Source organism: Syngnathus scovelli, chromosome 10 (assembly GCF_024217435.2).
Source record: "Syngnathus scovelli strain Florida chromosome 10, RoL_Ssco_1.2, whole genome shotgun sequence".
Lineage (NCBI taxonomy): Eukaryota > Metazoa > Chordata > Actinopteri > Syngnathiformes > Syngnathidae > Syngnathus > Syngnathus scovelli.
The window spans coordinates 3,373,501-3,394,424 of NC_090856.1; the positions used below are offsets into that span (position 1 = coordinate 3,373,501).

At 44.5% G+C, this 20,924-nt stretch overlaps 2 protein-coding genes and 24 non-coding genes across 27 annotated transcripts in view; 1 reads left to right on the top strand and 25 right to left on the bottom strand.

Moving 5' to 3' along the window:
* impact (impact RWD domain protein) overlaps positions 1–2,018 on the bottom strand; it is an 11,640-nt gene extending 9,622 nt beyond the window's left edge. Inside the window, exon 1 of one of the 2 annotated variants that reach the window (XM_049717717.1) lies at positions 1,873–2,018. Coding sequence is in view for 1 of the 2 variants with exons in the window: in XM_049717706.1 (XP_049573663.1) it covers positions 95–145 (51 nt within the window). In the remaining variant the exon portion in view is untranslated. Of the gene's footprint in view, positions 1–94; positions 292–1,872 lie in introns of those variants that run through there. The other variant, XM_049717706.1, reaches the window with a different exon arrangement.
* Positions 537–20,878, top strand: osbpl1a (oxysterol binding protein-like 1A). Its single transcript, XM_049717680.2, has 28 exons — positions 537–701; positions 1,890–2,019; positions 2,164–2,249; positions 2,325–2,399; positions 2,459–2,570; positions 2,637–2,722; positions 2,823–2,967; positions 3,789–3,856; positions 3,929–3,973; positions 4,612–4,685; positions 5,185–5,248; positions 5,563–5,664; positions 6,191–6,328; positions 6,549–6,630; positions 6,931–7,037; positions 8,498–8,651; positions 8,770–8,956; positions 10,137–10,212; positions 16,163–16,297; positions 16,392–16,489; positions 16,589–16,771; positions 16,851–16,958; positions 17,173–17,262; positions 18,412–18,538; positions 18,910–19,017; positions 19,123–19,246; positions 19,396–19,486; positions 20,406–20,878. Exons 2-28 carry the CDS (start codon positions 1,896–1,898, stop codon positions 20,506–20,508), a joined length of 2,892 nt encoding a protein of 963 aa, XP_049573637.1. The 5' UTR covers positions 537–701; positions 1,890–1,895; the 3' UTR covers positions 20,509–20,878.
* On the bottom strand, positions 10,487–10,558 carry trnap-ugg (transfer RNA proline (anticodon UGG)). Its single transcript has one exon. It is a non-coding gene; the product is annotated as a tRNA-Pro (tRNA).
* On the bottom strand, positions 10,806–10,877 carry trnap-ugg (transfer RNA proline (anticodon UGG)). The gene has a single exon. It is a non-coding gene; the product is annotated as a tRNA-Pro (tRNA).
* trnap-agg (transfer RNA proline (anticodon AGG)) lies at positions 10,997–11,068 on the bottom strand. The gene has a single exon. It is a non-coding gene; the product is annotated as a tRNA-Pro (tRNA).
* On the bottom strand, positions 11,190–11,261 carry trnap-cgg (transfer RNA proline (anticodon CGG)). Its single transcript has one exon. It is a non-coding gene; the product is annotated as a tRNA-Pro (tRNA).
* trnap-agg (transfer RNA proline (anticodon AGG)) lies at positions 11,382–11,453 on the bottom strand. The gene has a single exon. It is a non-coding gene; the product is annotated as a tRNA-Pro (tRNA).
* On the bottom strand, positions 11,574–11,645 carry trnap-agg (transfer RNA proline (anticodon AGG)). The gene has a single exon. It is a non-coding gene; the product is annotated as a tRNA-Pro (tRNA).
* trnap-agg (transfer RNA proline (anticodon AGG)) lies at positions 11,766–11,837 on the bottom strand. The gene has a single exon. It is a non-coding gene; the product is annotated as a tRNA-Pro (tRNA).
* On the bottom strand, positions 12,077–12,148 carry trnap-ugg (transfer RNA proline (anticodon UGG)). The gene has a single exon. It is a non-coding gene; the product is annotated as a tRNA-Pro (tRNA).
* On the bottom strand, positions 12,262–12,333 carry trnap-agg (transfer RNA proline (anticodon AGG)). Its single transcript has one exon. It is a non-coding gene; the product is annotated as a tRNA-Pro (tRNA).
* trnap-ugg (transfer RNA proline (anticodon UGG)) lies at positions 12,828–12,899 on the bottom strand. The gene has a single exon. It is a non-coding gene; the product is annotated as a tRNA-Pro (tRNA).
* On the bottom strand, positions 13,315–13,386 carry trnap-agg (transfer RNA proline (anticodon AGG)). The gene has a single exon. It is a non-coding gene; the product is annotated as a tRNA-Pro (tRNA).
* On the bottom strand, positions 13,508–13,579 carry trnap-ugg (transfer RNA proline (anticodon UGG)). The gene has a single exon. It is a non-coding gene; the product is annotated as a tRNA-Pro (tRNA).
* On the bottom strand, positions 13,786–13,857 carry trnap-agg (transfer RNA proline (anticodon AGG)). The gene has a single exon. It is a non-coding gene; the product is annotated as a tRNA-Pro (tRNA).
* trnap-agg (transfer RNA proline (anticodon AGG)) lies at positions 13,974–14,045 on the bottom strand. The gene has a single exon. It is a non-coding gene; the product is annotated as a tRNA-Pro (tRNA).
* On the bottom strand, positions 14,164–14,235 carry trnap-agg (transfer RNA proline (anticodon AGG)). The gene has a single exon. It is a non-coding gene; the product is annotated as a tRNA-Pro (tRNA).
* On the bottom strand, positions 14,352–14,423 carry trnap-agg (transfer RNA proline (anticodon AGG)). Its single transcript has one exon. It is a non-coding gene; the product is annotated as a tRNA-Pro (tRNA).
* On the bottom strand, positions 14,543–14,614 carry trnap-agg (transfer RNA proline (anticodon AGG)). Its single transcript has one exon. It is a non-coding gene; the product is annotated as a tRNA-Pro (tRNA).
* On the bottom strand, positions 14,733–14,804 carry trnap-cgg (transfer RNA proline (anticodon CGG)). The gene has a single exon. It is a non-coding gene; the product is annotated as a tRNA-Pro (tRNA).
* trnap-ugg (transfer RNA proline (anticodon UGG)) lies at positions 14,925–14,996 on the bottom strand. Its single transcript has one exon. It is a non-coding gene; the product is annotated as a tRNA-Pro (tRNA).
* On the bottom strand, positions 15,224–15,295 carry trnap-ugg (transfer RNA proline (anticodon UGG)). The gene has a single exon. It is a non-coding gene; the product is annotated as a tRNA-Pro (tRNA).
* trnap-agg (transfer RNA proline (anticodon AGG)) lies at positions 15,489–15,560 on the bottom strand. The gene has a single exon. It is a non-coding gene; the product is annotated as a tRNA-Pro (tRNA).
* trnap-agg (transfer RNA proline (anticodon AGG)) lies at positions 15,681–15,752 on the bottom strand. Its single transcript has one exon. It is a non-coding gene; the product is annotated as a tRNA-Pro (tRNA).
* Positions 15,869–15,940, bottom strand: trnap-agg (transfer RNA proline (anticodon AGG)). Its single transcript has one exon. It is a non-coding gene; the product is annotated as a tRNA-Pro (tRNA).
* trnap-cgg (transfer RNA proline (anticodon CGG)) lies at positions 16,053–16,124 on the bottom strand. The gene has a single exon. It is a non-coding gene; the product is annotated as a tRNA-Pro (tRNA).
* Positions 20,879–20,924: the final 46 nt, after the last annotated feature.

Below are 20,924 nucleotides of genomic sequence, written 5' to 3' on the forward strand. Positions count from 1 at the left end.
GGTTGCATCAAACCATTACAACACTCAAAATATGAAAGAAAGTAAAGAGGGGGGGAAAGAACGACACCTCGCCAGGTGGAAACAGGTCACTCACTTGTGACTGCAAATCATCTCCTTCATTCTCTATATTTATCGTGTCAGCCATTGAAACATCACTACGAGTTTCTAGTGTGAAATAAACACTTGTACGAGAGAGTTAACAAGTTGAGTAACTAAATACGACGAATTTTGAAGAATCGTGGCCACACGTGAAGACGCCGAGCGTTTGATTTCCGGGGAGTAACAGCTGATTAGCCTAACAGTGTTGTGTTTCCGCTTTGCTCCTACAAAATAAGAATATAAAACACTATGATGGAGTTTCAAAATCATTTGAAAAAACATAGTAGAATAAAGTGTATTATTTAAAAAATACATGCGTGTATTTTACTCTTACTTTAAACTCTATTAAATTATCAAGCTTAGATGACAAAGTTGCGTTATTATTTTATTTTGAAAAGCACCTCCTAACGATTTCCGCTACGTCCAAATCAGCTGATCCGAGTGTAAACAGAAGACGCGTGCAAAGTGTTTACTACACTCGACCTCGTATCGGAGGCAAATCCTTGTAATTGTTGTGCTTTTATAGTAGCTTGTTGATCGGATCATCCATATCACATGCAGCCGCACCGAGCAGGGAAGTGACACTGCTCTAGTTACTTTCAGTAAGTACTGCAATATACTCACTATTGTGTGTTGCGCCACTGACGTGTGTGACTTAATCAAAGGTGACAAAAATGCACACTTTATATACTAATGTAAAAAACGATGTAAATAGCAAATACTGGTCTGGTAAAGGTAAGTTTACTTTTACTAAGTGATAGTAACAAATGTACAGCATGTAATTGTTGGTTTCTTCTCACTCGTGCAGCTTGTGTAATTATGCGCTTGCCTCATCAATCCAGGCTACTTCATCTTTTCAAAGTGTTGCAAAAAGTTGCCCGACATGTAATTTACTTGTGGAAGTAATGTAAAAGCTGAGCCAGTCGTGAACAAAACATGATAAAGTCACTAAAACACATTTCATTCATGCATTTCTCCACGTGCCATAGCTAATGACATTTGAAACAGCACAATAAATAAGCTGTTAAGCCCATTAGGAAATCGAATCATACATTAAGATATCAATGAAATGAGCATATTTAGAAATGTGACCAACGAGTCAGTAATTATGACCCCCCGTGCAAAATTAAGAATGTCATCTAATCCCATCAACAGTAATGAATGGAAGCAATCAAGACATTTAGATAATAAAAAAAAAACTGTATGTAGCCATTTCCCTTAACATCCTTATGGATAAGCCGTAAATATTCAATTCTGCCGCAAATCCTCCAAAATTAGATTAATAGCATCAAAATGCCATTTCCTGAAGGCACAATAACGTGCAACGAGAATGCAGAGAAATGTCGTTAGTTGTGGTATGCAGAGGCATTTTTTTTTCGTCTGGATTTCTGGCAAGCTTTTTTTTCCTCTCCCCTATCCCAGTAGTCTCTTTCTGGTTCTTTCTGACTGATGATGACACAACCCACCGGGTGGGCCTTTCGACTTTCAACACTTCCTGCAGTAGAAAACATTTCCTCACTTTTAACACCATCCCGGCAACATTGATTGATTTTTACCCGTGCCCATGTGACCTTCTCAGCATGCGGACTTCCCGTTACGCTCAAGTCTTCTGATTCCCTTGACTCTCATATGACTTTGTTCCCCTCCCATGATGCAAATGACACAATAGAACGTTATTTCCTCAAACAAAAATAGCGAAATGTAATTATCTCAGATACGCAATGCTTTGAACTCTGTTGCTAATCAAAACAGCAGCATGCTCGTTTTCCTCACCGTCGTGTCGCCTTCAGGTGTTCATGGAGCATCCGGATCCGGATGAGCAGTTTCTGTGCTGCGCCAGGAACGGAGACCTGGACGCTGTTCAGAAGCTCCTGGCATCCAAGGTGAGCGGAGAGAGCACGTTGGACATCAACTGCAAAGGTTGGTCGCCATCACCTGCGTGTTGTACACTCTCTTCGTGTTTTCAAGAAAGGGTTTCAATTTCAAACAATTTAATTTGAAAGTAAAGTTTCAAGACAGGCTTGTTTGAGGTTACCTGACCATCATTTTGGATTCATGTTCCAGGTAAGAGTAAGTCAAACCGGGGTTGGACGCCGCTTCACTTGGCCTCTTATTTTGGACACACAGCTGTGGTGGATGAATTATTGAAGGTTTGTTCTTCAAAAATAGCAACAAAAAAAAAATCATGTGAAAGGTCCGACATTCGCGCAATTGTGTTAAAACAGGCCGGGGCGGAGGTCAACCTGCCCAACAATGTTGGAGATACGCCTCTTCACAAGGCCGCCTTCACGGGGAGAAAGGTACTTCAGCACATCCGCTCAACCCAATCGATCAAGCAATCAATCAACCAATCGATCAGGAGGTTGTCATGCTGCTGCTGCGCCACAACGCTAGCGCGAGCGTCATCAACGGGTCGGCTCAGATTCCCAAAGACGTCACTCAGAACGCCGAGATCAGACACATGCTGGCAGGTCAGAACATCGCACGGCGTGATATACAGAGTTGGGCGAATCGTTTCTGCCGTGTTGTTTTTACAGCGGTCGAGAGGACCGAAGAGCGAAAACGGGAATGTGAACTTCTTGAAGCGGCGGGAGAAGGCGACATGGCCACTCTGAGTCAACTGGTTAGATGAGAATTTCAGCATTCTGGAACAAACAAGCACAGCTCACATCTTGTGTTTGCTTCTTCTCTTCGATTTAACTTTGATTTAACTCCGCGTGAAGCTGAGCAGCAAGAAGCCGCCGAACATCGAGTGCACAGACGTGCTGGGCAACACTCCGCTGCATTGCGCCGCTTATCGAGGCCAGAAGCAGTGCGCCGCCAAGCTGCTGAGGGCCGGCGCCTGCACCAATGTCAGGAACAAGATCGGTAAGGATGGTACAGCATGGCGCAAATGTCTTCAAACTGCCCTTTTGACTATTTGGAAACAACAACAATGCGGCTTTCAAATGCATAATTAACTTTGGAACTTCTCCATCCAGCTTGTGTTATTGTTTGGATGGAACGAGGAAAACGACTTTCGTTTTGGCAAATGCCATCGACGCACCGAGTGCCAGGCGCACTTTCTTAATTATTGCTATTTGAACAGCAAATTGCTGCAGCGTGCCGGCATTCAGTTACGACCTGCCAAGAACGTTTTTTTTTTTTATCTCATCTTTTCGCTAGGATCTTACTCCCAAAGTACAAAAATAAGGAATGGATTCTCTTAACCTGGTGACCCAGTTCTTCGTATTAAATCCAATTGCAGTGACTATAATGAATATAAATATATAAAATCCTCAACCCAGTCCGCTGAGTATAAATTAAATATCCCAGCATTATAGCTCACCTAATTTGACCAAGCAGTTTGAAGAATGTGGGATAGCACTGAAACTAAAACAGATCTCCATAAAATATATTATCACGAATGCTTTTAATGCCTCCGATACGGCGACGGTTTGTTCTTTTCTTTCCGCCTGATTAAATGCTTGGTACTCAGTGATTAGCGCCGTGACTCAAGAAGCCATGATTACACGAGAGGCCTAACAGTGTTAATTAGCCTCGATGCAGTTGAGTTTTTTTTTTTCCTTTCTGTTTATGTTGATGATCCGTTTGTCTCATCTCAGATTGTGTGGGAGCAGTTGAAGATTTCAAAGTAAATTACACATTTCAAGTTTTCAAAATTGGCTTTCGTGTTGTTTTTTTCTCAGGGCAGACCGTGTTGGAATTAGCTAGCGACGCGGCCATGAGACAATTGCTCGAAGGGAACGCACGCCGGGTGAGTTTCGATACTAGTATAATTCCTCTGCTTGAGGTTTGGTTTCCTTCATGACGTTTCTCGTCTTTGCAGGGGATGCGACGTCACGCCAAAAAATTCGAGGGACTCCTCTGGAAGGTGAATTTCCAAGCTAACGCTTCAAAACATCCTTTCAAATTGGAACTCTCTGTTCAACGAGGATGCAGTCGGGTTAATTCACCGCATACATATCAGCTAGCAAGGTTTGCCTCGAGCAACACTTGATGAAGCGCGCTCTCAAAGTGCTTCAATACATCATTGATTGCTCCATTTCAGTGGGTTCAATGCAAATGTCCCCATAATGAAAATGTACTCGTGACCGAACCTCTTTGCTTACTCTCCTCTCGGGTGTCCGCCCGCAACCTCACTTAGCGGCCCGTGAAGCGGCTATTGATTAGCGTAATGATTCCGTAAACACCGAGACAGTGACAGAGTCAATGGAGTGTGACGAGATTACACAAGCATCTGCGTAAAAACAGGTGGCGATAAGTTGTTGAGTTAGCCGGCGTGTCGCTAAGCTAACCGTGGCGCTTGCTAGATGGGTTGTTGTATTGTTTTGAATAAAAGCAAATAAGAAATGGAAGTCAATACTTGACAAATATACGAATAAATGCTGGGGTTATTGTTCGAAGAGCCAAGGGAAAATTTCCTAGTGCGGGTTCGGAATATGCAAATGAGTTACCGCTGTCAAAATGGAGCGATGGTACTGATTCCTCCCTCGTGTGTCGTTCCCGCAGAGCTCCAGATTTTTGGGCTGGCGCTCCTACTGGGTAGTCCTCCACAACGGCGTTCTGTCCTGGTACTCCACACAGTAGGTGGCATCTCCGACCTTGCTCGCCTTTTGATTAGAAAGATGGCAGAAAATCAACAAAGGACCTGAAAAGTGCTACTTCAGTAAAAGTAACAGAAAAGAACTTTGGTGGACGTTTGAGTCATCTTGATGAATGCTACCTGTGGAAAAATCTTTATGTATCTGACATTTGCAAGATTATTTTTCAGGTATTAAATGTAATTTCAGTGAATATAAAGTCTACACCCCCCCGAATCAAATGCCAGCTTTTTATGATGATAATAAAAATGGCCATCAAGTCCATTTCCAAACTTTTTCCTATATGAGTGTAACCTAATGGTTGTTGCATAAGTGTGCACACCCTCTTAACTGGATTGTGGCTCACATTAAAACTCATATTAAATTCTGCTGGAGTGTTTGAACTAGATTTCAAGACTGTTAAACATGGATTGGAAGGTTGCTTGTATGTTTAAAAAAAAAAAAATGCGTGGTTGTGACTTGTTACCTCCTGCTGCTCGAGGTCTGATGCGGTCGCCAACGTCAGGAGGCAAGGATGCAAGTCCCTCAATCACGCTCAGATTCTGGTGAGAAGCAACTCCCCTTTAAACACTAGTTTAGCTCAAAATAGGGTTTTAAATTAGGGCTTCAAGACACTGTTTTAAAATCAGAGAGTTTGGATTTGACATTTTAACATTTAAAATCATCTGTCATTGTTTTTTTAGAGAAAACATTTTGTATGTTAATTTCTGCTAGTGGTATCGGTACTTGGTATCGGCAGTCTGGAAAAAAAGTGGTATTCAAGAACCCTATGATAATAATAACAATGGATTTTTTTTTTAAATAAAAGTATTTTTTTCTGCTCTTTTTATGTTTTGTTGATTTGTTGTTGTTGTTGTAGATTCGCTCCAAAGATAAGTGCATCTTCACCCTGAAGTGCTTCGATGACAGCGTCCATTACTTCAAAGTATCATCCAAAAAGGAGCCCGAGGCGACAAGAAAAGTACGCTTTGATGTTTCCACGCTTTTACACTTCTTCCAATGTCATCGCCGTCCCGCTCGATCAATTTGCAGGCGCCGCCTTCCAATTGGCGACTTCTTTTTGTGACGACTTGAAAATTTAAGCCTCTGCCCTCGCCATCACAAACACAGATGACACAAATCACCTCGCATTTGCTGTGACATTTGTCTGAGAGGAAAAAGTCAATGGCCGCCTTGTTTGTCATGCTTTGTAGTCTGCTATTTACCAGCCTCGGATGTCGATTCTTTTTTTTTTCCATGTCAGAACAGGCTGACAAGTGAATGGATTTCAATAGATGCACACTTTAGTGACCATAATTGCAAGGTTAAGCTAGCTTGAAATTGGGCTTTTGAGATGAGGTTAGGATTTTAAAAGATAGGGTTTTAAATCAGGATTACGGTTTCAGACACAGGTTTGGGTTTTAAGTTAGAATATCAAGGCAGGGTTCTAAACCTGATTAGGGTTTAGCCGAATAAAGTGAAACGTCACCCCCGTTGTTGACTTGTAGGGTTGGCTGGACGCTTTGGAAGAACACTCAGCCTTCAGCACACACTACTGCTCCCAGGAGCAGGATGGCCACGGGGAGGACGAAGACGAGGAAGAGGAGGAAGGCTTCTCGTCGGGTCGGATAGCCGACGCCCTGCAGGTGGCAAGCGCACACAAACAAACAACAGCAAAGCAGCAATTAGAGTCATTATCTAAAACCCAATGTGGCGCAAGGTTCACGCTGTGCAAAGACCCCCTACTCGCAATCACACTCCTGATTGTTTTTTTTTTTTTTTTATGGCTTCGAGACTTAATGGGAGGGTTGGGGTTTCACTCACATCGTGTCGATGATGTTTGTTTGTCTCTACCTATGGATGCAGGCGGCACAGGCGAGCCACGCCAAGTTGGAGCAGGAAGTGGAAGCCTTCCTGGCCGCCGTCAAGACGGACGACTTGCCACTAGGTGACAACAGCAACAACTTTTATTTGACATTCATTAAAATAGCCTCAAAAGATATGATAAGCCAGAGCGGCACTCAGACGTGAGCAGACCTTCGTCAAGAGCAAATACTCAGCATCAAACACACCTCTGAAATATTCAGGAATTTAAGCAAATGGATAAAATAATCGTTTGCAAGGTTAAAACAAGCAGTCGAATTAATCTGAAGGTTAAAAAACACTCACTTTTAAAAGTAATAGTCGTAAGGCGCGTTTTCAGGCTGGTTTTTAATTCGGGTCCCATGATTCCTTTTTCCTTGAGCAGAGTTTCCGTCTTACACGATGGAGAAGCTGCAGGCCATCCGCGAGCTGTCCGGAGAGACCAGTTCCCACCTGGCCGTCTGCCTTGGACTGGTCACCAAACAAGAAGTGGTGAGTTACTTCTTGACATTCACAATTCAAAAATATTTCAAAAATAGTTCTTTCTGGCCACTAGGGGGCAGGATAATACATACATGTATAGTATATAGTAGAAGAAGATGGTCACAATGCCTCAGTAGGCCGCATTTTTTTCCAAGAGGATAAAGAATATATGCTTGTGAATATTGTGTCTGTCTATATGTGTTGCAGCACCGTTTATGTTCAAATATCCGTTGTTGTTGGTTTTTTTTTTTGTCAAAGGCAAAATTGTTGAGTGAACTCTCGAATCGTTCATCCGTACCTAATGGAGTGTTGGTTTCACTCACAAACACGGCTAAACCTCCGATAGCAGATTGGCCACCATCTGCAGTGACAACGGCACCATTCATGCCTCACACACGTTTCCAGAGCTTGGTGTGAAAGAAAAAAAAAAAAAAACAGGAATGAATTAGCGTGCTCATTAGAGAGCAATCAAGCTGCCAGATCATCCAGCGGAAGAGCTGGGTCGCAGCTTTCTGGGTTCTGACACCTTGGCCCGGGCCTCCTCGCCTCAGCTGGGCGAAGCCTTTTCAACTGAGACGTGTGCAGGCATAAAAAGCTCACGGTCCCACCCCCTCGAATTCTCGCGAATAGGCTGGCTCTCAGCAGGAATAACCTGATTATTCTCCTTTTCCACGAATGAAGCAGCGGGGTGTGCATTTAAAAGATGCCAAATCATCTCCAGTGTAACTCCAACCTATAAGAAATACACTTGTTCAAAAAACAGCCTTTGTCTTTTTTAAAGTTTAGCGTTCGTCTTGTTATGTTCGTTGTATTTAGAAAATCTGACTCCAGTCTTGGGAAATAATAAACAAGTACTCCTAAAATCAATTTTAAAACTAGAAAAATCTGCAACTTCTTTCCCTTTTTATGGTAAATATTTTTTTTTTCTGTGAAAAATGTCATTGAAGAAGTTTTATTTTTTGAGTGCTTCCAGGGTTTTTTCTCCCAAGTTTCACTTTTCTGACTATTTTATATGGCGCACTACTAGTTTGGCCTAAATACTACCTTACTTATTTTTCACACCATCTGGTGAGCCAAATTTTGGAAGGAAAGTGCTTTTGCGATGCTCGCTATTAGCCAGGAAGCTTTGGCTAATGGTAGCGGCGGCCGCCATTATGGCTCGACCTCGAGCAGCTGCAGCGCCATCTCGGCGTAATTATGACGGCGGTGCAGAGGTGCGGGTTCAGCTCCGTCCTGATTGGCTGCTGCTCTTTTCGTTCTGATTCAAAAAAATATTGCGGTATATTTGTTCAAATGTTTTCATTAGTGAAAAAAAATTACTTAAAAAACTAAAAGTAGTAACTAAGAGTAATTATAGCTTTACCGTACTTCTTTTCTTTTTTTTTTTCAACATTTGTGTTCCTCTTGGTGTATACACAGAATATAGTGTTTCGTTGTGTGTGTGTGTGTGTGTGTGTGTGTGTGTGCAGGTGCGTAGCATGAAATTAGAGCTGGAGGTGGAGAAGAATAAGATCCTGTCCAAAGCGCTGCAGACGCTGGCCAGCGAGCATCACGAGTTGGAGCAGGTGGTCGTCAAGGGCTCCAGCGGGCTCAGCGACGATGAGTTCCACGACGCCTTGTCTGGTCAGTTGCATAGGAAGAAATGAGAAAAAAAATTTTTTTGACAATATTATGTAAGATGACAACTTTTTTTTAATAATCAGATTTCCCCTAAAAGTTCAAAAAAGATCTATTCTACCAGGTTCCGACTCGGAGCTCTCCCTGAGCGGCTTCGAGACGGTAGCGAGTCGTTCCTTCGAGGACGAGGACGGTGGCATCATGTTTGGCGGCAGAAGCAGCAGCAGCAGCAGTGGCCCCGACAGCGTGTCACAGGACGATTGCCATGGCAACGACCAGCAGATGCAACCCAATGGGATCACCAAGTATAGGTCAGCGGTGCACGCCGGCGTTGCAACTGAGACACTCCGGTCTTTGATCACACACACACACCAAAACCACCTCGGGGGCTTCAAAGTCCTAATATTGCGACAAGAAATTGTGATTATGAATGCAAAAATATTTTTACACACATTTTTTTAACACAACACCAGAGTATTAAAATGACCGTACGTTTTAAACACTTTTTAAAGTCTCGCCTCTTTTAAAGGCCCCTGGGTCCTTGTGCTTTTATGACATTTTTAATTTTGCTAAGAGCTGACCTTATTCTCAGAATATTATGACTCAATATTAAAATGCTTCACTTATTTATTTACATAGGAAAAAGTAGAACACCAAACTTTCATTTTTCTTATTTATTTTCCGAAATTCCTCATTACCGGGTTTTTATTTTAGTCTCTGGGCTCTTTCCACTTGATGCGCTGAATAATTTAGAGCGGCGCTGGCCCCGAAAGAGCGGCACGGAAAGGACAGGTGTCTTTGTCTTAGCCTTTTAAATATTAATGGCAGCTCGGTGTAAAACCCTAATCAGTCAGTTGTGTTGACCGCTCCCTGCGGGCAGCTTTTAATGAACTGCGTCAACACACACTTACTGTATAAACACGCCATGCAAAAGTCTCCATCACATTTATTTGGCCTCCAGCGGTCAAATCTCCTGTCCTGCTCTGATTACTGTTCTTGGTTGCATTTCTCACAAGGCCACTTGTTACTAGATTTCATAAGTCAACCTGGATTTACCCCTAAATCAGACTAAGGAGACGTTTTAGTTTTGTTCAGAAACAAAATGGCTGCTCTGGGTTTAGTGGCGGCTTCAAACGCAGTTCTTTATCCTTTGACAGCTTTGAAAGAAGGAACAGTCCAATGCACATCTTGAGACTTGCCGGCCCCGGCAGGCCACATATCATACAAGTGCCGCTAGGTTTTTTTGCAGCGTGTCACTCAATACACGAAGCGGCTCCTTAGCTGACTGAGACTTAAATAAGATATGACGTCCTGCAGCTATTGTGTATCTGCGATGTTTAAACAAATAAGAGCAGTCAGCTGAGAATCGTTTTCAGTGTATTTCATCAGGGATTGGGCTAAAAGTTAAGTATTAAAGGGGCAAAAACTTCTAAACTGTTTTTGTTGAAAATACGTAATTTAACCCCGCCCCCCTTCCCATTATTGTTTCAGGACTAGTTTACCTGCACCCATGTTTTCAAGAAATGACTTCAGCATTTGGAGTATTCTCAGAAACTGCATCGGAATGGTGAGATTGATTGTTTTCGTTTTGTCGGTTAAATGTTTTGCTTTTAAGAACTTTTTATGCTTTAAGTGACCAAATCTCGACTGAACTCAAACCAATGAGCATTTTAATACAATCATTTTAGTGACCCAACTCATCCTTTGATAGTTATAATATAGCCTAGACTAAAAACCTTGCCTTTCAATTAAGGGCCTTGAAGTCAACATACTTGTCACATGAGCAAATGTGGGACTTGCCAGAGAAAATACCCATTAAATAAATAATACCTATTAAGACAGGGCTCGTCCAGGATTTGAACCCGGGACCTCTCGCACCCAAAGCGAGAATCATACGACTAGACCAACGAGCCACATGCTGAAATGTGAAGACTCATTAGTTGTCACATGGGCCATCGTGTGCCAATGGACAAAAGCTAAATAGCCATTAGAAAAGTGGGCCTCCAGGACTTGAACCCAGGACCACTCACACCTGAAGTGAGGATCATACGTGGACCAACGAGCCACAGAGAAGTAAGACGTCCCAGCCCTTGTTGTATGGGCTACCATAGGCCATGGTAGGACACCGGCTAGAGTAAATGTAGGAGATGCCCAAAAGTAGGGCTCGTCCGGGATTTGAACCCGGGACCTCTCACACCCAAAGCGAGAATCATACGCCTAGACCAACGAGCCATGTACTAAAATATTAAATTATTAGTTGTCACATGGGTTCTCATGGGACAATGTAAAGCTAAGCGAAGGCCCATGGTTGGACAATGGCTCGAGTAAATGGGGAAAATCCCAATAAACAAGGGCTCGTCCGGGATTTGAACCCGGGACCTCTCGCACCCTAAGCGAGAATCATACCCCTAGACCAACGAGCCATGTACTCTTTGGTTAAATTATTAGTGGTCACATGGGTCCCTATGGGACAATGTACAAGAAAAGCCAAGGCCCATGGTTGGACAATGATTCGAATAAATGGGGAAGACGCCCAATAAACAAGGGCTCGTCCGGGATTTGAACCCGGGACCTCTCGCACCCGAAGCGAGAATCATACGCCTAGACCAACGAGCCATGTTCGAAATAGTTAAATTATTACTTGTCACATGGGTTCTCATGGGACAATGTAAAGCGAAATCAAGGTCCAAGGTTGGACAATGGCTCGAGTAAATGGGAAAGATGCCCAATAAACAAGGGCTCGTCCGGGATTTGAACCCGGGACCTCTCGCACCCTAAGCGAGAATCATACGACTAGACCAACGAGCCGTGTTCAAAATAGTTAAATTATTACTTGTCACATGGGGTCTCATGGGACAATGTAAAGCGAAATCAAGGTCCAAGGTTGGACAATGGCTCGAGTAAATGGGAAAGATGCCCAATAAACAAGGGCTCGTCCGGGATTTGAACCCGGGACCTCTCGCACCCTAAGCGAGAATCATACGACTAGACCAACGAGCCGTGTTCGAAATAGTTAAATTATTACTTGTCACATGGGTTCTCATGGGACAATGTAAAGCGAAATCAAGGTCCAAGGTTGGACAATGGCTCGAGTAAATGGGAAAGATGCCCAATAAACAAGGGCTCGTCCGGGATTTGAACCCGGGACCTCTCGCACCCTAAGCGAGAATCATACGACTAGACCAACGAGCCACATGCTGAAATGTGAAGTCTCATTAGTTGTCACATGGGCCATCGTGTGCTAATGGACAAAAGCTAAATAGCCATTAGAAAAGTGGGCCTCTAGGACTTGAACCCGGGACTTCTCACACCTGACGTGAGGATCATACGAGCCCCGAGGAGCCACAGAGAAGTAAGACGTCCCAACACTTGTTGCACGGGCTACCATGGTAGGACACCGTCTATATATAGGGGAGATGCCCAAAAGAGTAGGGCTCGTCCGGGATTTGAACCCGGGACCTCTCGCACCCAAAGCGAGAATCATACCCCTAGACCAACGAGCCATGTACTAAGATATTAAATTATCACATGGGTTCTCATGGGACAATGTAAAGCAAAGCCAAGTCCCACGGTTGGACAATGGCTCGAGTAAATGGGGAAGACGCCCAACAAACAAGGGCTCGTCCGGGATTTGAACCCGGGACCTCTCGCACCCTAAGCGAGAATCATACGCCTAGACCAACGAGCCATGTACAAAAATATTAAATTATTAGTTGTCACAGGCGGCTCGGTGGCGCACTGGGTAGCACGTCCGCCTCACAGTTAGGAGGGTGCGGGTTCGATTCCACCTCCGGCCCTCCCTGTGTGGAGTTTGCATGTTCTCCCCGGGCCCGCGTGGGTTTTCTCCGGGCACTCCGGTTTCCTCCCACATTCCAAAAACATGCTTGGTAGGCCGATTGAAGACTCCAAATTGTTCCTAGGTGTGAATGTGAGTGCGATTGGTTGTCTGTCTCTGTGTGCCCTGCGATTGGCTGGCAACCAGTTCAGGGTGTCCCCCGCCTACTGCCCGATGACGGCTGGGATAGGCTCCAGCACGCCCGCGACCCCCGTGGGGACTAAGCGGTTCAGAAAATGGATGGATGGATGGATAGTTGTCACATGGGTTCTCATGGGACAATGTAAAAGCCAAGGCCCACGGTTGGACAATGGCTCGAGTAAATGGGGAAGACGCCCAATAAACGAGGGCTCGTCCGGGATTTGAACCCGGGACCTCTCGCACCCAAAGCGAGAATCATACGCCTAGACCAACGAGCCACGTTCGAAATAGTTAAATTATTACTTGTCACATGGGTTCTCATGGGACAATGTAAAGCAAAATCAAGGTCCAAGGTTGGACAATGGCTCGAGTAAATGGGAAAGATGCCCAATAAACAAGGGTTCGTCCGGGATTTGAACCCGGGACCTCTCGCACCCAAAGCGAGAATCATACGCCTAGACCAACGAGCCACATACTGGTGTGTAAAGCCTCATTAGTTGTCACATGGGCCGTCATGTGCCAATGGACAAGCTAGATATTAGAAAAGAGGTCATCCAGGACTTGAAGTGAGAATCATATGACTAGACCAACACGCCACAGAGACCTAAGAAGTCCCAACACTTGTTGCATGGGCTACAATAGACCATGGTTGGACAATGGCTCGAGTAAATGGGGAAGACGCCCAATAAACAAGGGCTCGTCCGGGATTTGAACCCGGGACCTCTCGCACCCTAAGGGAGAATCATACCCCTAGACCAACGAGCCATGTACAGAAACAGTTAAATTATTAGTTGTCACATGGGTTCTCATGGGACAATGTTTAGAGAAGCCAAGGCCCAAGGTTGGACAATGGCTAGAGTAAATGGGAAAGACGCCCAACAAACAAGGGCTCGTCCGGGATTTGAACCCGGGACCTCTCGCACCCAAAGCGAGAATCATACGCCTAGACCAACGAGCCACATGCTGGAATGTGAAGCCTCATTAGTTGTTACATGGGTCATCATGTGCCAATGGACACGCTAAATAGCTATTAGAAAAGGGGTCATCCAGGACTTGAATCCAGGACCTCTCACACCTGAAGTGAGACTCATACGACTAACCAACACGCCAAGGCCCATGGTTGGACAATGACTCGAGTAAATGGGACAGACGCCCAACAAACAAGGGCTCGTCCGGGATTTGAACCCGGGACCTCTCGCACCCTAAGCGAGAATCATACCCCTAGACCAACGAGCCATGTTCTGAATTGGTCAATTATTAGTTGTCACATGGGTCCTAATGGGGCAATGTTCAGAAGAAAAGCCAAGGCCAGACAACAGCTCGAGTAAGTGGGAAAGACGCCCAATGAATGAGGGCTCGTCCGGGACTTGAACCCGGGACCTCTCGCACCCTAAGCGAGAATCATACCCCTAGACCAACAAGCCATGTACTCTTTTGTTAAATTATTAGCGGTCACATGGGTCATTATGGGACAATGTACAAAAGCCAAGGCCCATGGTTGGACAATGATTCGAGTAAATGGGGAAGACGCCCAATAAACGAGGGCTCGTCCGGGATTTGAACCCAGGACCTCTCGCACCCTAAGCGAGAATCATACGCCTAGACCAACGAGCCATGTACAAAAATATTAAATTATTAGTTGTCACATGGGTTCTCATGGGACAATGTAAAAGCCAAGCCCCACGGTTGGACAATGGCTCGAGTAAATGGGGAAGACGCCCAATAAACGAGGGCTCGTCCGGGATTTGAACCCGGGACCTCTCGCACCCTAAGCGAGAATCATACGCCTAGACCAACGAGCCATGTACTACTTTGTCAAATTATTAGTTGTCACATGGGTACTTATGGGACAATGTCAAGAAAAGCCATGACCCATGGTTGGACAATGATTCGAGTAAATGGGGAAAATCCCAATAAACGAGGGCTCGTCCGGGATTTGAACCCGGGACCTCTCGCACCCTAAGCGAGAATCATACCCCTAGACCAACGAGCCATGTACTCTTTTGTTAAATTATTAGCGGTCACATGGGTCATTATGGGACAATGTACAAAAGCCAAGGCCCATGGTTGGACAATGATTCGAGTAAATGGGGAAGACGCCCAATAAATAAGGGCTCGTCCGGGATTTGAACCCGGGACCTCTCGCACCCGAAGCGAGAATCATACGCCTAGACCAACGAGCCGTGTTCGAAATAGTTAAATTATTACTTGTCACATGGGTTCTCATGGGACAATGTAAAGCGAAATCTAGGCCCAAGGTTGGACAATGGCTCGAGTAAATGGGAAAGACACCCAATAAACAAGGGCTCGTCCGGGATTTGAACCCGGGACCTCTCGCACCCAAAGCGAGAATCATACGCCTAGACCAACGAGCCACATACTGGTATGTACAGCCTCATTAGTTGTCACATGGGCCGTCATGTGCCAATGGACAAGCTAAATAGCTATTAGAAAAGAGGTCATCCAGGACTTGAAGTGAGAATCATATGACTAGACCAACACGCCACAGAGACCTAAGAAGTCCCAACACTTGTTGCATGGGCTACAATAGACCATGGTTGGACAATGGCTCGAGTAAATGGGGAAGACGCCCAATAAACAAGGGCTCGTCCGGGATTTGAACCCGGGACCTCTCGCACCCAAAGCGAGAATCATACGCCTAGACCAACGAGCCACATGCTGGAATGTGAAGCCTCATTAGTTGTTACATGGGCCATCATGTGCCAATGGACAAGCTAAATAGCTATTAGAAAAGGGGTCGTCCAGGACTTCTCACACCTGAAGTGAGACTCATACGACTAACCAACACACCAAGGCCCACGGTTGGACAATGGCTCGAGTAAATGGGGAAGACGCCCAACAAACAAGGGCTCGTCCGGGATTTGAACCCGGGACCTCTCGCACCCTAAGCGAGAATCATACGCCTAGACCAACGAGCCATGTACTAGTTTGTTAAATTATTAGTGGTCACATGGGTCGTTATGGGACAATGTCCAAGAAAGCCAAGGCCCATGGTTGGACAATGATTCGAGTAAATGGGGAAAACGCCCAATGAACAAGGGCTCGTCCGGGATTTGAACCCGGGACCTCTCGCACCCTAAGCGAGAATCATACCCCTAGACCAACGAGCCATGTTCTGAATTGGTCAATTATTAGTTGTCACTTGGGTCCTAATGGAGCAATGTTCACAAGAAAAGCCAAGGCCAGACAACAGCTCGAGTAAGTGGGAAAGACGCCCAATAAAAGAGGGCTCGTCCGGGATTTGAACCCGGGACCTCTCGCACCCTAAGCGAGAATCATACACCTAGACCAACGAGCCATGTACTATATTAATAAATTATTAGTTGTCACGTGGGTCGTCATGGGACAATGTAGTAAAGAAAAGCCAAGGCCCATGGCTCAATTAAGTGGGGAATCCTCCCAATAAATAAGGGCTCGTCCGGGATTTGAACCCGGGACCTCTCGCACCCGAAGCGAGAATCATACGACTAGACCAACGAGCCACACAGACACTGGAGTCTCCATTACCTGTCACATTCAGGAGCTCTCAAAGATCGCCATGCCTGTGATCTTCAATGAGCCGCTCAGTTTCCTGCAGCGTCTGACCGAGTACATGGAGCACACATACCTCATCCACCAGGCCAACGACACTATGGACTCCCTTGAGAGGATGAAGGTAATGCAACAAGAGCCCAACACATACAAGCCCTGTCAGCAAAAGATTTGCTTGAGTGGGAATATCTTGTTGATTCAGCAACTTTTCATGTCAGTGCGTAGCCGCTTTTGTCGTGTCTGCGGTGGCATCGCAGTGGGAGAGGACGGGCAAGCCCTTCAACCCCCTGCTCGGAGAAACCTACGAACTGGTCAGGTAGGATCAATCCAGGTTTCTAATCCAACCACTCAAGGCAAATTTTCCATTCAAAAATAGTCTGACTGAAGTCATGTGATTTAAATCTCACCAATCCAGGGAGGACCTCGGTTTCCGGCTCATATCAGAGCAGGTTAGCCACCACCCTCCCGTCAGCGCCTTCCACGCCGAGGGCCTCCAGCAGGACTTTGTCTTCCACGGCTCCATCTACCCCAAACTCAAGTTCTGGGGGAAGAGCATGCAAGCCGAACCCAAAGGAGTCCTCACTTTGGAGCTGCCCAAGTGAGGACCGCCAAAATACACCATCACGTTCTTTTCCGCTTCCTAATATCACGCTAAAAGGCTTTGGTTGGCTGCGCAGCCACAACGAAGCGTACACGTGGACCAATCCCACGTGCTGCGTGCATAACATCATTGTGGGCCAGCTGTGGATTGAGCAGTATGGAAGTGTGGAGGTGATCAACCACAAGTAAGAAGATTTCCAAAAATAACAATTTCCTTAAAAATGAAGTTGCTATGTTGATGTTGATGCTATTGCTAATGCTAACCACAACACCAGCACCTTGAGTGAATCAAAATAGCAACCACAACTTGGATAAATGATTGTTGTTATGCTGCCACTCACGTTTAAAGCCTTGGAGAAGGTTTCTATAGGCTTCATGGTCTTCTGTATGTTTGTGCAGAACTGGTGAAAAATGCTGCCTCAACTTCAAGCCATGTGGCCTCTTTGGCAAAGAACTGCACAAGGTTGAAGGGTACATATTGGACAAAAGGTACGCACACATAAATCATTGGTTAACTGTGTGGTGTTGATTTGTCATCATATACAGTCAATATAAAAAGTGTAATCATTTTAATCGTGGAAAAAAATCGGACTTTTTCCCTTTTCTTGAATTCAACTTTTGTTTATTCAACTGTCAGTTGAAATGAATGTGTAACAGCTTGCAATTTAATTCCTGTCATTTTCAAATGTATCTACAAATGTATTTTTCATCGTCTCCTTAATCACACTTCATCATTCCTTGTGTACTTTGATTATTTCCAAACCCTTGTGCCGAGCGGGAAGTCCCATTGTCAACGCTCTCGCTTATGAGTGATCGAGATGAAAGACTTTGCGGCAAACGCAACACGCTCGGCGCCTATTAAAAGCACATCAAAATAACCCGATCCTTCATTATATTTCCGAGCCAGCGTGATTTAATGTGCTTTAAGTATACTTTACAGAAATCATTTGTAAATCAAAACCGCCACCGTGAAGAACTTTGGCTGGATGCCAATTTACCAGGAATATTATTAATTAGCAATTCCCCCGCAATTAATCAGTCGTTTGACTTGGAATACAACCTCTCCCAACGCCAGGAGCTGAATGAAAATTCACATCTTCAAGAAGGGTAGCCAAGTGGGATTAAAGGAAGGCAACAAAACCGTAGAGCAGATGGCTCATTGGAGAACGTGAGATAAAATGGGGAGGGTTTTTTTGGGCTGGGTTTGCAAGCATTTACAGCCGTTGACAGTGATACCGGCACTCGATGTGTAATGTGTGATATTACTTGGCGAGACGTGTAAAACTGATAAGGACAAGTTTTGTGTCTACAAGAAAACAATGATGGAAAAATGAAGAGAAACTACTGATGTTGCACTTTCCTAAAAAGTAGACAAGCTGTGGATATTCCTAAAATGAAGAAAAACTTGTTACTTAAGCGTATAATTACGTTTCCAAAATTGCAGGAAAGGCAGCCGAGTATTGAAAAAAATCACAGTTGATCATGAGATTGCCACTAAAAGCACATTTTTGTGATGATACTTGGCGAAAGCCACAAATGCTGATAACGACACTTACGCCATGTTACCTTGTCACCGCCGAGCCAGAAAACAAGCGAAAAATAATGACTTTGTGTGTGTGTGTACTTTCCACACGAAAGCAAAAAGAAGCTGTGCGCGCTGTACGGCAAGTGGACCGAGTGTTTGTACGTCATCGATCCCGCTGCCCTGGAGGCACACAGAAAAAGTGACAGGAAAGGAGGAGAAGGCAAAAATGCCAGCAGAAAGGTAATAACTCTACTTGGTGCTACTGTGACTACAGTAACACAAAAAGACTCAGCAACCATTTTTGGAGTCACATTTGGAACTGTCACACAAGTGTAAAACCAAGCACTGCAAAAAAAATAATTAGAGCTTAACGGTGGGCTGGAGGCAACATTACTTATATTATTTTATAGATTGAAAAATGGAACATAGGATAATAAACAGGAAGTGTAAATGACTCATGCTCGAACCAGACAATCGATGGATTTCCTAAAAAGAAGAAAAACGACTTTCACGATAAGCAGACAAATGATTGAGCTTGTACGTTTTTGCTAAATAAGAGACCAAAATGTATTGATCTGTAAAATGAGTTTAGCAATCCGCATCATGTGCAGGGCGACAGCGAGGATGACGTTCCCTCTCAAGCTCCCGACAGCGTGGACGTGATTCCCGGGAGCCAGCTACTTTGGAGGATCCCGCCTCGGCCCAACAACTCAACCCAGGTCACCTTTGAAAACGCACTCCTACTCACATGTGGTTTCAGTAATAAGCTTCTTACGCACTACTCCTTGAAATGAATCCAATTTTGCCGTCTGGTCTGATGGCAGATGTACAGCTTCACTTCCTTCGCCATGCAGCTGAACGAACTGCACGAGGACATGGAAGGCGTCCTGCCCCGAACGGACTGCAGGATGAGGCCTGACATTCGAGCCATGGAAAACGGTGACATCGGTAACCGTGTTTTTTTTATATTGTGGATGTCAAATAAATTGTATCCTACACAGATTCGATGACAAGTGTGTTTCTTATTTTTACCTACATTTGACTGCACTCATCTGCTCTATTATTTGGTCTAAAAAAGTTTGTTATTGTTGCCACAGACTTGGCCAGCGAGGAGAAGAAAAGACTGGAGGAGAAACAGAGGGCGGCCCGTAAAAAAAGCTCCAAATTGGAGGACGAGTGGAAGACAAGGTGAAAGACAGGAGGCATTTTGTAATTTATGCAAAGTCTTTGAATTGGATCCATCTTTGTTAACGACATGATGGATCCGTCGGAAACCGTGTGGTGTCCTTATCATCTCGCCAAAAACGGGCCATCGTTATTCACTGTGTCCGCTCTGGTTTGTTTCTGTTTAATGTGCTGAGCGGCCATTTTGAGTTAATTACTCGTACTCTAAGAATGATTGCAAAGCGCTTTATAATAGCCTGTAAATGCCACAAGATAGCAGCAAAGCACTACTTTTGGATTCGACGGAGCTACGGCTTGTCGAAATGAAATGTTTTGATTTTCACTCGCTCAGGTAAAGGCTGAGCGCTGGTTGTAAAGCTTTCCTGTAGTCTGTTTGTCGCTTGAAACACTTGAGCTAAATGGATATTTATTTCCCCTTCCTTGTCTGTTTTTGTGCTCGCGCACTTGGCCCAAGGTTAGACTTTGACAGCTACGTGCTCCACATGCATGATGGGAAATCACCAGAAATAATTGAAAGAAAAGTCTTTCATATCCTCTGCGTTGAGATATCATCTCGAAATGTGTGACCACCCCCCCTCCCCTCCTGTTGAGATGGGCTTGGCGGGGTCCACCGTGTGCTTTTATCGCTCATCTGCTCTACTTTTTATCTAGTTATCCACTTCTCTTCCTTCTTTTGACAAGATTCTTCCTCTGTGCACTTTAAACGTGACACACCGCAGAGTTCATACATACAACACTAAAAAGAGAGTTTTGTTACCGTGACGATGAGGTTAGAAGCCTGAGCTTTACGGGCTAAGTGAGGACATGATAAAAGATAAAAACGGTTGTATCATCTCACACTGGTATTCTGAAGATCCAACTTTCTGTGTACAAGTCTATTTTTTGTTCGTCTTACCTTTTGACTTCTTGTCTTGGTTGTCAGGTGGTTCCAGCAGGGTCCCAACCCCCACACCGGATCCCAAGACTGGATCTTCACGGGTGGATACTGGGACAGGAAGTATCCTCATCTACCGGATATTTATTAGAATTCTTTACAAGAAAGATGCACACATGAACTGCGGCCTTAAACTGATTTAACATTTTAAAAGTGTGTATTATAAATGTCAGTATCTCTGGACTTTTAGCTCCTATATGTGTGTGTGTGTGTGTGTGTTGTTTTTAACAGGCTGCTGTCTAAATATTTTTAACATTCCTGAAGTTCTTGTTTGTTGTACAGTATAAACACTTGCTGAGCCATCAACAATCTTTCACAATATGTTACAAAAAAGCAATTTACATGTCCATGTATAGAAAAAGGGGAAACCGGGGCAATATCTATTGATTGTTACACTAACTGGTCACTTTATTAGGTATACCTGTAAAAACAACCAAATATATGAACTGTATGGAAAAGTCTACCTCTGTTCTCTTTGCTTTACCAACATATTGTGACAGTTGACAA

What these genes read in the sequence shown, in the direction of transcription:
- osbpl1a (XM_049717680.2), top strand. Translation starts at nt 1,896, where the DNA reads ATGGAGCATCCGGATCCGGATGAGCAGTTTCTGTGCTGCGCCAGGAAC. An exon ending in CCGCCTTCACGGGGAGAAAG is followed by an intron (nt 2,400 to 2,458) that starts GTACTTCAGCAC and finishes CCAATCGATCAG; the next exon opens with GAGGTTGTCATGCTGCTGCT. An exon ending in CTGTCCTGGTACTCCACACA is followed by an intron (nt 4,686 to 5,184) that starts GTAGGTGGCATC and finishes CTGCTGCTCGAG; the next exon opens with GTCTGATGCGGTCGCCAACG.